At 42.8% G+C, this 12867-nt stretch overlaps 1 protein-coding gene across 3 annotated transcripts in view; it reads left to right on the forward strand.

The window, feature by feature from the left end:
• The window catches only part of DOCK2 (dedicator of cytokinesis 2), a 464436-nt gene that overhangs the window by 144508 nt on the left and 307061 nt on the right, over window positions 1-12867 (forward strand). For all 3 annotated transcript variants that reach the window (XM_051843586.2, XM_017341248.3, XM_070076408.1), the window contains exons 23-24: window positions 762-870; window positions 12039-12109. In XM_051843586.2, coding sequence (XP_051699546.1) covers window positions 762-870; window positions 12039-12109 — 180 coding nt within the window. The remainder of the gene's footprint in view (window positions 1-761; window positions 871-12038; window positions 12110-12867) is intronic.

A 12867-nucleotide genomic window follows, 5' to 3' on the forward strand; every position in this document is an offset into this window, starting at 1 on the left:
GAGTACTTGTATGCATGGATTTTAAAAATATTTTACATGAAAATAAGCTTATCTTTTAACTTCATTTTCCATGAGCTTCCTGAAGTACCTTCATGTAGGAACTGAAAGGTTCTGGAAGGATACACAAGAATGTGTTGCCAATAGCTAATCTTCCGGTTGAAGTCATGAGGAGACTCATTTTCTAAGTTATGTATTTCTGTTATGTCTATGTTTCTTACAGTGACACCTCTGAGTCTTTATAATCAGAGGAACAAGAGGTTTGCATTAGGTGATAAGAACACCCCAGAAGTGCCTAGGGCAGGGAAAGTCACAGGTCCCTGTGACAAGCAGGCAGGGGCTAAGCAGAAGGGCCAGTGGATCTGAACATATTTCTCCTTGATGTTTCCAAGATACATTGAAAATCTGATGGCTGCAATCTCTCCTCTGATTCTTGCAGAAGGGTGAAATTATTAATGTCCCCACAGCTCAGAAAAGTTTCCTTCCTTTGAGGTTCTTTAGGATTGAAAAAGATGATGGGAAAGGGCAGATGCATGCTGCTGTGCCCGCTGGAGGTTTCTGTGGCGTGGTGGCCGTGAGGTTTTTCCCCTCGAGGGAATTATGCCTGCAGCAGCTGCAGTGTCAACTCTGCCTCCTCCTGAAGCCCCCATCTCCCGTCTCCCCCACTTTTGCTTTTAAGTTTTAAATAAAGACTGTGGCTGGTGCACGCTTTCAAAGGCATTGCTTGTTGGCTTGAGAAATCACCCAGATGTATCTTCTTTCAGGCTTTACGAAGGCAAAGAGCAGATGGAGTTTGAAGAATCCATGAGACGGCTCTTCGAATCCATCAATAACCTGATGAAAAGTCAATATAAGACCACCATCCTTTTGCAGGTTGGTTTATGCTACCAAATAAGTAAATAAACTCTGCCTTTTCCCTTGGCCTTCTAATAAATATCAGCATGCTGAGATAATGTCTGCTTTTGCTTAAATATGCAGCTTTGTGTTAATGGAAGGCCTGAGCGGCTTTGTGGTTTAAGGCTCCTGAAGACTGAGGGCTCCTCAGGGCAGGAGAAAGCATATTTATTTTTGTTTCCTATGAATGTAGCAGTGCCTCCTTTTAAAATAGTGCTGGAGCTTTTGCTAGCTGGAAAGAAATAAGTCAAACCTGATCCACATCTAATGGTGAGACTAGTAGTAAAGGTGGCAGTCTCTTAAATTGAGGCTCTGATAGTCCACTTTTTATTCTCAGCACCATAAACTCAGGTCTCCTTTTGGGATTAAAGAATCTCCTCAATAGACAAGAGATAACGTTGGAGAGAGCGAGGGCTCTGATGTAGTGGTTCATGATGCTAATCTGCTAACTCTTTAAATCTCGAAGCAACCTTGAGGCTTAGTCTGTTAGAGTTTAGCACAGAGGCTGGGTGGGGAGGCTTCATAACTGTCACAGGACACTTCCTTCTGGGGAAGGTGGGCTGCTGATGGGTCATGAATAAAGAGAACCTGACCACATTCATCCGAATCAGTGAGCTGATGCAGATTGCTCCTCTTACTTCTTTCTTTTTTGATCAACGTTATCCTGTTGGTTGCTAATTTAAATATACATTTTGTCTGGGATTGCCCAGCCTCTGGTTAGCATGAATGAAGTACTTGAGTTTAGCTCAGATGGAGGTGGGGTGGCAGAGGCAGAAGGCTGTCTGTCTAGGGAGTGTTGGTTGCTAAGACTATGGGTTCCAAACTTTGCACATTAGAAGCACTTGGAGTTCTTTAATAGATTCTGCTACTGGGTTACCACCACCATGCTTTCCAGTTTAATTGGTGGGGAGAGTGACTAATGCAAAGGGATTTTGAAACACTTCTTCTCCAGGTGACTTTAATATAAAGAAAAGTTTGCGAACCCACTTTGCTGATGGCTTTCTTTGATTTAACAGATAGTGGGATGTACATGTGTGCAGTGTATGTGTTCATGCAAACAAAGAGAGGGGCTTTGTCTTATTCATCCTTGTATCCTCAGCATCTAAAAGAGTCCTAGCACATGATTGATGAGTAATAAAATTCTGCTGAAGGAATGGATGCACAGCCTTAGGGACAGGTGTTAAGATGTCCACTTCATAGATGAGGATACTGAAACTCCAGCTTTCCCAAGGCCAGGAAGTATTAAGGTTGTGGTTCACGTCTGTTTCTGTCAGGCTTTCAGAACCACTGTGGCAACAGTGATCCTGCTCATGTAGCACCTGCTAGAACTGTGGGTGTTTTCCTGGGGATTGGTTGAGACAGACTCACAGTTTCACCTTGTCTTCCCTCTTGGTTGTTTTTAAAGACATTCCCAATATTTCTATAGCTCTCATTTTTCTGTAACACAGGAGTAACAGGAGCAGAGGCAGCACGAAATGTGGCCTGTCACAGCACCTGTATCCTATTACAGTCAGCTGCGCTTCCTTCTCGTGGGAGGCCATACCCTGTAAGGGTATCCAAAGAGAGCTGAGAGTAACGGCAGTGGTGATTTGAAGGACTCTGGAGTCAAATCAGGTCTGAGAGAGGCTCCAAGGAAGCCAAAGTGGGACTGAGGAACCCATGGACTGAGGAAGCCAGCTTATGGGGAACAGAAAGGAGCAGGTGCTCCAGAGAGAGAGGAAAGGAAGATGAAGGGAATGAGCCAGCCCGGAGCTCCTCCTTCCAATCAGCACCACATGCATCTTGGTGGAAAGAACCAAGGGACAGAGGGAGGAAGAATGGAGAAGAAGAAAGAAGGAGGGAGAAAGAACAGAAGCAAGGAAGTAAAAATGAGCAAGTCAGCATTGACGGTACTGGGGAGCTGTGGGTCTACAAGAACATTCCTCTTCCTACTTGCTGACTCAGTGTCAGTTTCCTCATCTGTAAGACCTTAGTGTTTGGGAGGATCACAGAAACATTGTCTGCAAAGGAGCAAATTATACAATGCTAAGCAAACACAGAGAACTAAGACGATTATTGTGGCTTAGGCATAAGTCGTTTTACCCAGCTGCTTATTGTCTGGGAAGCCGTGTTAGAAATGCCTTGCTTTGCCTGCGGTTGGGGCCAGATTATGCTAGATTCTTCTCCTGGATCTTCACCCACCCCCCGTTAAAGCTATGCAAAGGGGCTTCATCTCACTTTAGATTTGCCGGAAGGGCCAAATTTAGCTGAGGGATTTACATAAAACTAATGATGTGCTCTTCCTAGTTACATGGTTGTTGTGAAGTTATCAAAGAAGAATTTAAGTCATATTCAAATAGGAAGAGCAGCACTGTTTGAGGAGAATTTAATGCTGTTTCAGGGGTGAGGAATGGGCTGATGAGAAAGGAGGGATCAAGGCCATGTGATGTCAGCAAAAACTTCACTCAAAGAATCTTCTGCAGACTTTGTTATTTGCTATGGGAGAAAGAGCTTTGACTTTTAAGTCAGAGAGGGTAAGAAACTGTAACCTTGGGCACATCCTTTTGGTTTGTTGGGCCTCAGTTTATCCTTTTATAAAATGAGAAGAACAATGTCTGAGGATTCCAGTAGATTAAATAAAATAATATATGTTAAGTAGGAAGTATCAGCCCTGTAATATGAATTAGTTTAAATATCATTTAGTCATTTATACCACTCCATCCTTTACCTTATCATAAAATAGAAGATTCTGGGTCATTTTGCCAGAGCAGAAACCAGAAAGGGTTTTTTTTGTGTTCCTAACCTTGCCACATGAGGCCAAGTAATAGTTGGACTTTGAATTATTCATTATACCAAGACAATCAAAGAGAAAAAAATGCCCACAAGAATTGTCTGTGTGAAGAAAATGGATGGCAAAGTTTGGCTGGTGACATAGGACAAGGTAACAGGTTTGATTCTGAGCCTGCGTGGAGTACAGTGGAGAGAGTCCTGCAATAAGTTTGGTTGTCTGCTGTAAGTGCTGGGTGGGAGCGGAGTAAGAATGCCTGTGACTGACACACCCAATTCATTCCAGCAGGGCATCTAGCAGAAACCCTTACTTGTGCCTGCCTTAGTTCCTACTAGAGAAGATCTACGTCAGCTCTCAGCTTTGTTCATTGTGTGTTCTCAGACTGAAGCAAGTTATTCCCCATTTCTAAGGCTCATCTGGCTCTAGTGAATTGTTTTCTGTGGTTTTCCTTAAAGTTCTGAGTTGGCATGGCCGCAACACTCCCAAAACCATGTAAAGTGTAAAGCCAGTAGTTCAAAGAGGAGGAGAAGAGGAGTAAAAATGTTCCCATTGATGGAGTACCTGCCATGGCCAGGTGTGGAGCTGGGCTCCTCACAGTGGTTTTAACCCTACCCGGCATTTGTAAGGAACCACTATCCTCAGTGTCCACAGAAGGCTCCTAATTCATCCCAACTCATACTTATCCACAGTGGTGGACCTAGGGTGTCAGCTCATCCAAAACTCCTATCTCCAAGATCAGTGTTCATCTCTGTGCCTTAGGAATAGGTTGGGCCAGGGGTTTCCATAATGGTTACTTGCCACCCCGCTGAGCACTGTTGATAGAGTTGATGGCAAGCTGATAATTCACAGATACTTGTGAATTAGATGCGGCTCAAATGTGAGTGAAAGGTACATAGAGTTTCCCTGAAGACCAGTTTGCTCCATTCTGCTTAAGGTCTTTGATATTTTGCAATGCCCCAATTTGATGGAATTAAATAAACAGCTGATGTTTAATGATATGCTCTCTTGGTCACTGTCAGTGCCTCTCATGCTAATGAAGTCACTCATGTATCCAGGAGGCAGAGGGCTCTGTCTTATATTTGCTTAATGTCTGGAACAGCACAGTAAGTTCTTGAATATCTACTGGCTGAATAATTAAAGAATCAGTACTAGAGTCTACCATTGTTTTTGTTTTGTTTTGTGTTTTAGCATTTATTATATGTGCAACGTTGAGCTAAAAGCTTTACATATATTGTGAGCTTGTTTGAGCTCTGTAACAACTTTATAAGGCAAGTATTCTTCTTATCTCTCCTTCACAGAGGAGGAAAAGAAAGCTTAGAGGGGTTGAGTTACTTTACCATAGCTGAAAGGCAGTGGATCTTGGATTTGAATTCATTCCAAAGTTTGAATTCTTCATCAACACCAAACAATAGTGTAAATTCATTAAAGACTTGCCCTTCTGGCAAGGGGTCAGGTAGATGAGCCTTAAACAATAGTAAGCAATGGTAAGGACAGGCAGGTGTTTGGCCCATGGTCATGAACAAGAGCTAATTAAGGATGCCTCTTTCTTCCCTCTCTTTTCTCTGTTCATTGATATACAAATATTCAAATGTCTGAACTGAGTGGAAAAAGTGGCCTATTCTTGAGAAGTGGCCCACAGGCTGTACGCTTAACACCTAAAGGTAGGGAAAATAAAACTCAATATTAACAAGAGGAGTTGGGGGTTTGCCCCAGACTTTTAAATGCATGTTCAATTCTTATCTCCTTCTCAACAATATACTCCATACTTGGAGGTAATATTTGGGAATAATGAATTCAGTGATAGGTGGGGTAGAATTTTTTGTTTCAATGAGAAAGTTGTAGTCGTATGGATAGTTCACATTTTCCATTTATTCTTCACAACAACTCTACAAAGAAAGAAATATTATTCCCTTTGCTTTTCTGATGAGGAAACTGGAGTACAGAGAGTTAATTTTCCCACAGCCCCACAAGTGAAGGTGGTATTCAGTTTGCCTGGACTTGAAATCTGATAGTCTACCTCTTTTGTCTGGTAATTTTAACCTTGAATTCTACCACTTCCTGCCAAGTCTCAGGGGGCCAACATAATGCTGTTACAGAAAACACAGAGATGGGGTAAATGTTGTGGTACAGCAGGTTAAGCTGCCACTCAAAACCCTTGCACCCCATATTGGAATATTGGTTCGAGTCCTGGCTACTCTGCTTCATATATAGCTTCCTTCTAATGAATCCTGGGATGCAGTGGATGATGGACTAGTAATTAGGTTCCTGCCACCCATGTAGGAGGCTTGAATGGATTTCTGGGCTCCTGGCTTTTGGCCCCATCTATTGCAGCATTTGGAGAGTGAACTAGCAGAAGGAACATATCTCTGTGTGTCTCTGGTTCTGTGACTCTGTCTCTGTTGCTTTGAGCTTTCAAATAAATAACTTCCATATCACAGTGCTGGCTCAAGTCCCAGCTACTCTGCATCCTATCCAGCTCCCTAGTAATGTGTCTGGGAAAACAGTGGATGATGGCCCAAGTACTTGGACCCCTGCCACCTATGTTGGAGACCCAAATGGATTCTGGTCTCCTGGCTTCTGCCTGCCCCAACCCCAGTTGTGGTCATCTTGGGGGAATGAACCAGTTGATAGAAGGTGTTCTCTCTCTCTCTCTCTCTCTCTCTCTCTCTCTCTCTCCTCTCTCTCTCTCTCTCTCTCTCTCTCTGTTTCCCTCTCCTTCTTTCTCTGTCTCTCCCCCTCTCCCCTCCACACTTCCTCTATGTCACTCAAACAAATCAATCAATCTTTAAAACAGAACAACAAACTGAGCTGAATTAAAAAGAAAAAGAAGCATGGAGACACACATGTTCTAAAACCTGCTGCCATTTCCCTGAAAGAGAAGTGGCGCTATTATTTAACGAAACTGCACTGTTGCTTGGCGGTGACTAGGAGCTCAAACTCTGGCCTTTCACAGCCTGTATTCAGAACAGAGGAATAGAGGGATGAGATGAATATCCTGCATTTATTTTCCACAGGGACAAATCCAGAGTCTCTAAGGAAGCATCTTTCTTGTGATCATTCTGTGAAATGTGACACTATTTGTCCCATTTCCACGGCCCTTGACTGTCCATCCCTTGGCTAAAATCAAAGGACTGAAAATTGGTAGATGGGAATGGTGTGTGTTTTGAATATCTGTGACTCTTGAATGAGGAAAATATCTAGTATTCTTGTAGAAGAATGACTGCCTGTCATTTCAAGACATTGTTTTCAGGCAGAAGTGTGTGTCTACTGGCACAAACACTGGCTGCTCTTACTGTAAGAGGGAGCAAGACAGCGAGAGCAAGAGAGAGTATGGGAGAGTGCACACTGGTTAGTTTTGATTTTTGATGTTACTAAACAGTTGCTGCTTGCCCAGGATTATCGGTTCTGCTGAAGTCCATCTGGAAAGTGGTCCTCTCAGGTGTCTTATCTTGGCTCCTCTCTGGCCAGTGAAGTCATCTCACTGGGTTGGGTCTGGCCCTCTTCTTGAGGGCTGTATCTAACCCAGGGCAGACTTGATTAATATGAGAATTAACTTGTTGCCTCATGATTATCTAATTCCTGAACTAACTCACAACTCTCTGTATATATGATGAGGAGGAGTATTAACTTACGTGATATCAGAAACACTGTCACTGTCCTTTCTTTTCACAAGTTATCCTCATAAAGAGAACAGGACTCTGTCTACTTGCTCTCCCAAGGCAGCCTTCTCTCCCTTATTGAAACTCCCCACTAGCCAAGATGGAGTGAAAACCTTGCCTAATGATGATGGGCAGTAGTGGAGTACTCACCCTTTCTGTGCCATATTGATTCCATTGTTCCTGGAAAATAATTTATGTAGTTTCTCTACTGATCCAACAGGATGACAATACCTGCTCATAAGAGTAGTCATAAGAATTAAGTTAGATCATGCACAAAATGACTTGGCATGCATAACGTTTCCAATAATGGTTCCTCCTTACTTAATTAATTTACTTATTTCTAATTTTGTTGCACAAATGATTTTTAAAAATATTGATTATTTATTTGAAAGGCAGAGTTACAGAGAGGGAGAGAGAGAACCCGGAAGAGAGATCTTCCATCCACTGGTTCACATCCCAAATGGCCATAACGGCCAGGGCTGGACCAGGAGGAAGCCAGGAGCAAGGAGCTTCTTCCAGGTCTCCTGTGTCAGTGTCAGGGGCCCAACCTCTTGGACCATCTTTTGCTGCTTTCCCAGGCTATTGGCAGGGAGTTGGATTGGAAGTGGAGCAGCCAAGGCGTGAACCGGTGCCTATTTCGGATGCCAACATCACAGGTGATGGCTTAACCCGATATGCCACAATATTGGCCCTGCACAAGTGTTATCTACAATTTATTTTCTATATTGTTTTTTAAGCTTATGCTTAACATCTAATGATTTTATGTATTTCTGCAGAACAAGATGTTTGGTAAATGTACCCAGGGCAATTAGCATGTCTATCACCTTAAACTTTTATCATTTCTTTTGTGGTTTCTATTTTGAAATAGTACACATGTACTATATACATATATATGCATGTATATGTGTATATGTGTGTGTTTAAGTTTTATATGCAACATAGGAATATATGCTATAGAGTGAAAGTAATAAGAATGAGATGCAATTTTGTGTATAATAGTACTAATAATGAGAGTAACAGCAATAGCCACAGTAAAGCTGTATGGTTACCAGGAAGCTAACAGATCTAGAAAATCAGTCTGTTTCTAGTTTCCGTATCTCAGAAACATGCAACAACACATGGGGCTCTCCAGTGTTGCCTGGCGGAACCACTGTATTCAGAGAATGCTTGGTGAAAATACCTGATAAACTTATTTGCTGCCACTTATTCAGTTTTGTCAGGGAAAACCATGAGCAGAAGCCCTGTAGCCAACACCAGCTGTGACAACAGTCTCTGCAAGCTTCCTGAGTCAGAGATGGGCTGCCCTGGCTGGAAAAGAGAACCACACCCGTGCCACTTCTCCGTGGGGCCTCTAGACCTGACAAGAATTCAGTATGCTGCTGTTTGCCTTGATAATGCGCTCCGAGTCTGGGGTGACAGCTACTCAGTGTGCTTGATTGTGTTGCCAGCCAGAGTGGGCAGCTGGGAAGATTGGCTTGTGCAGCCCTCCCCCAGCCTGCCTACTTCCTCATGGCTAATAGCTGAAGCGTGCAAGTGTGTCTGTGCAGACTCTCAGGGACGGCTGTTCTGTAGCTTCCCTCCAGAGCCTTGGAAAGATAAGCAGCTCTTGAAAGCCAGCAAGCTGCAGCCAGCGCAGAAGGGCTTGCTTTGCCCAACTTGCTCAGGGGCTGGTTCTGCCTTTGTTCTCTCATTTGGTTCTTAATTATGATGAGTACAGGTATTTTGTCCAGGTGCTAGGGATGAGGGCAGGTGCTGGAGAGATGAGATGAAGAGTGATTTGGTACACATACTTTAGAGGGCCTGGTGTGTTCTGGGCTTCAGTATCTTCATGTAGCGTAGTTCAGAGGGTGAAGAAGTAGACTTAGGCCCAGGCAGGGCTAGATGGAGAGCTGGGATTCATATCTAGGTCCCTCTGGGCTCAATGCTATTTGGCTTAAGAATGAATGAAGAAACAGTTTGCTAGAAGTCCTTGCCCTAGCCAGTTTCAGAGCACATATCTCAATCTATGGTGTCTCTTTAGAATGCAGAAGTTGTAATCTGGGAGCCCATACTAGAAAGATAGTTGAAAGATGTGGTCGATTTGGATAGCACAGTGTTAAAACAACTGAACGAGAGCAACTGATTCTTTAGATACAGTATGGATGCCATACCTCATCTCTTCCAACTGCCTTGTACTCCTTCTATAACCGCTCCTTTCTTTTGCTTGCCCAGCATTGCAGGCCCCTGATTTTTGCTATGTCTGTTTGGTGTTTCCTGATAAATACAGTCCTTGAACAACTAGGTTGGAATGTACTGTAGATTGTAACTGCCTGGAGGAAGGGCACTGTGCTTCACAGTGTATTAAAGCTCTGGAAAGTTCTGCAGGTAAAAAATCTCATTGGTTTTTCTTTGCATTAACCAGTGTTTCCCAGAATTATTTGATTGCAACCCCTTCTCCCCTACCAAACACCTAACACTGTCCCACAGGGCAGAGTGCCCATAGAAATCCTGGTGTTAGAATCCTCTTTTGTCATGTAGATCTGAAAGAATGAAGAATAGAGCTCTAGACACAAAATCCAATAACTATAAAGTCAAATTTGACAACATGTAAATTAAAATCTTTCTGCACAATGACAGATACCATAAACAAAGTTAAAAGACAAGCAACATGACAAGCAAGAGAGAATTCTTGAGAAATGTGTTGCTGGAAAAAGGTTAATATTAGTAGTGCATGTAGAATTCTACAAACCTAAGAGAAAAAAAGACAAAAGAAGAATGGCAAAATTACGTGAATGAGGAACTTAGTAAATTATTATAGAAAGCATGCATAACTGTACCAGCAACCACCAAGTTGCAAATTGAACATCAGATGAACAAAAATTAAAAAGATTGTGAATCTCAGAATGGGCATGTGGTGCAGTGGTTAACTGGCCATTCAGGGTGCTGGCATCTCACACTGGAGCATCTGGTTTGCAGCCTGGTTGTTCTGCTCCTTTTCCAGTTTCTTGATAGTGCACACTGTGTGAGGCAGCAATGATGTCTCAAGTAGTTGGGTTTCTGCTACCCATGTGGAAGACCTGGATTGAATTCTAGGCCCCTGGCTTTATCCTGGCTGATAAAGCAGGCATTTGGGAAGTGAACCAGTAGATGAAAGATCTCTCTTTCTCTCTTTCCATCTCTGTTTCTCTGCCCCTCAAAATAAAAATGATAATAGATAAATAAACATTTTGAAAATTACAACTGTAAAACTCTTTAAAATGACTGTGTATCTAGTGTTAGCAAGGTTGTGGGGAAAGCAGCAGTAAAAGGAATTTCTTTATTTCTTCTTTAAAGATAATTTGAAAATATTTTCTAAAATTTAATGGATATACATTTTAGTGCACTAATTTTTTGAAAACTTCCTCCTTCATGTATCCTTACAGGTATACACACACACACACACACACATACATATATGAAATATTTATAAGGAAAAGGGGCACAGAACAGAGAGGAGATAGGAGATGAACTCGCAGCCAGACTGAATTTATTCAAGAAAAATAAATTCACAGAGGTAGGTGACCAACCGTCTACATGCACACAGACTGAACACGGGGCTGAGGGCCCAGTCCTCAAGGGGACTGGGCCTTGTGTATCTTAGGGTGGGCTAAAGGTCCAGAGAGGGGTTGGGGACAGTAGTTGGAGGTGAATTTCTCCATTCAGTCTTTTCAGGTTTTTCGCAGGCTTTCAAACATGGAAAGGAACGCTGGGTTGGAGTGGGGAAAAATACAGGGCAAGGGACTGAGCTGGTCTCTTGAAAGAAGGCAGAGGTAAGGGGTAAAATGAAATTTTATCCACTTTTAGGCAAGAACCTAAAATGACTGAAGCTTATGTCCTTGTTCCATCAATATTTTCTTACCACAATTGCTGTTTGTGTAAGGGGCCATGTAGCTTGAGGGCTTCAGGGAGTGACACCAAGAGCAGCCTGGCTGAACTTGAATCTGAGCTCTCTCCTTGCAAACTTTGTGTTCTAGTTATTTATTTTGAATGCACCAGAGGTTTTTTTTTTATCTCTGAAAAGAGTATTTCCCTTGTGGGCCTGTAATTAACAAGATAATCTATGAACAGTGTTCAGTATGGTGTCTGCCCCATGGTAAATATTCAGAGAATAGTCATAATCATTATTTATGTGAAGAATCTCAGCTGTGTATACCTAGGAGAAAGATCTTTTCTTTAAGAAAGTAATTTTCATGTCAGGCATTTGGCCTAGCACTAAGGACACTTACGGTGCCCACATCCATATTGGAGTACCTAGATTTGATTCCAAGCCTCAATTCCTGACTCCAGCTTCATGCCAGTGACTTCCTGCCACCTGCATGGGAGACCTGGATTGTGCTTCTGGCTCCCAGCTTTGGCTCTGGCCCAGCCAGCCCTTGCCTGGGCCTGGCTGTTGAGGGTATTTGGGAAGTCAATCAATGGATGGGAGCTCTCTCTCAATCTCTCTCCATCTCTCTGTTTTTCTCTCTGCCTTTCAAATTAAGCAAACATTTTTCAAACAGTCTGTAAGTATTCTGTGTGTTACTGTGTCCTTGAAGATAGAAGCTGTGCCTTTGCTTTTGCATACAGTGAAGTATGTGTCATGTTTTAATCTGCACCCAGAGCCTTGCTTCACTCTGGCAGTGTCCTCCCCCATCCATGTCATGTTGCAGAGCCAGAGTTGTTGCATGTGGGCAACACCCATGCTTATTTCATGTTCCATTCAGGTGGCAGCTTTGAAATACATCCCATCCGTCCTCCATGATGTGGAAACCGTCTTTGATGCAAAGTTACTCAGGTAGGTGCTTATGATGTAGCTTCCTGGGCTCTCTGGCAAAACTGGGATTCAGGGGGAAAGGGGGAAGAGGAGGGCTCTTGTAGGGGGTTCCAGATGGGTACTCAGCTCAGGGGCAGGGAGAGCACATGGCAGGAGCCTCGCTCAGGGCTTCCAGTGTGGCATTTTCGCTTGTTGGTTTTGTTGTGCAGGATTTTGGTGAAAACCAGTTGTGCAATAAGCATCCTTCTTTGATAATGCTGAATTTCAATGTGTAGGTTACAAACTTGGTGCTTTGGGGTAAAGGATCTCTGTTTGACCTGGGCTTGAAGTTTGTTTTAGGTTCCAGTCTTTGCCCCATAGGCCTTATAGTACAAATGAAGGACAAGTCAAGGACCCTTCAAAAGCATGATAGAAATGTGCTCCTTTTTTCTGTTGACTTTCTTGCTCTTATTTAATTATTTAAAAAGCAAAGAGAGACAGAAAAAAAAAAAAACAAAAAAAAAACAAAACCAGAGAGATCTCCCATCTGCTGGTTCACTTCTTAAATGCCTGTAACAGCCAGGGCTGGTTCAGGCTGTATGTAAGTTCCACACCAACTGGGACCAAGTCTGTTCCCATTACATCCCCACTTCTCTGAACATTGCCTGTCAGATACTGCGCATGTGCTTATTATGTACTTGGAAGAATGAATGAATTAAATGAGTTTATTTTGGAAAGCTGGCAGGGACTATAATTTTGTTGCAGGGTATTTTTATTTTCACTCTGTTTGGGAAGAGCTG

Source organism: Oryctolagus cuniculus, chromosome 6 (genome assembly GCF_964237555.1).
Source record: "Oryctolagus cuniculus chromosome 6, mOryCun1.1, whole genome shotgun sequence".
NCBI lineage: Eukaryota > Metazoa > Chordata > Mammalia > Lagomorpha > Leporidae > Oryctolagus > Oryctolagus cuniculus.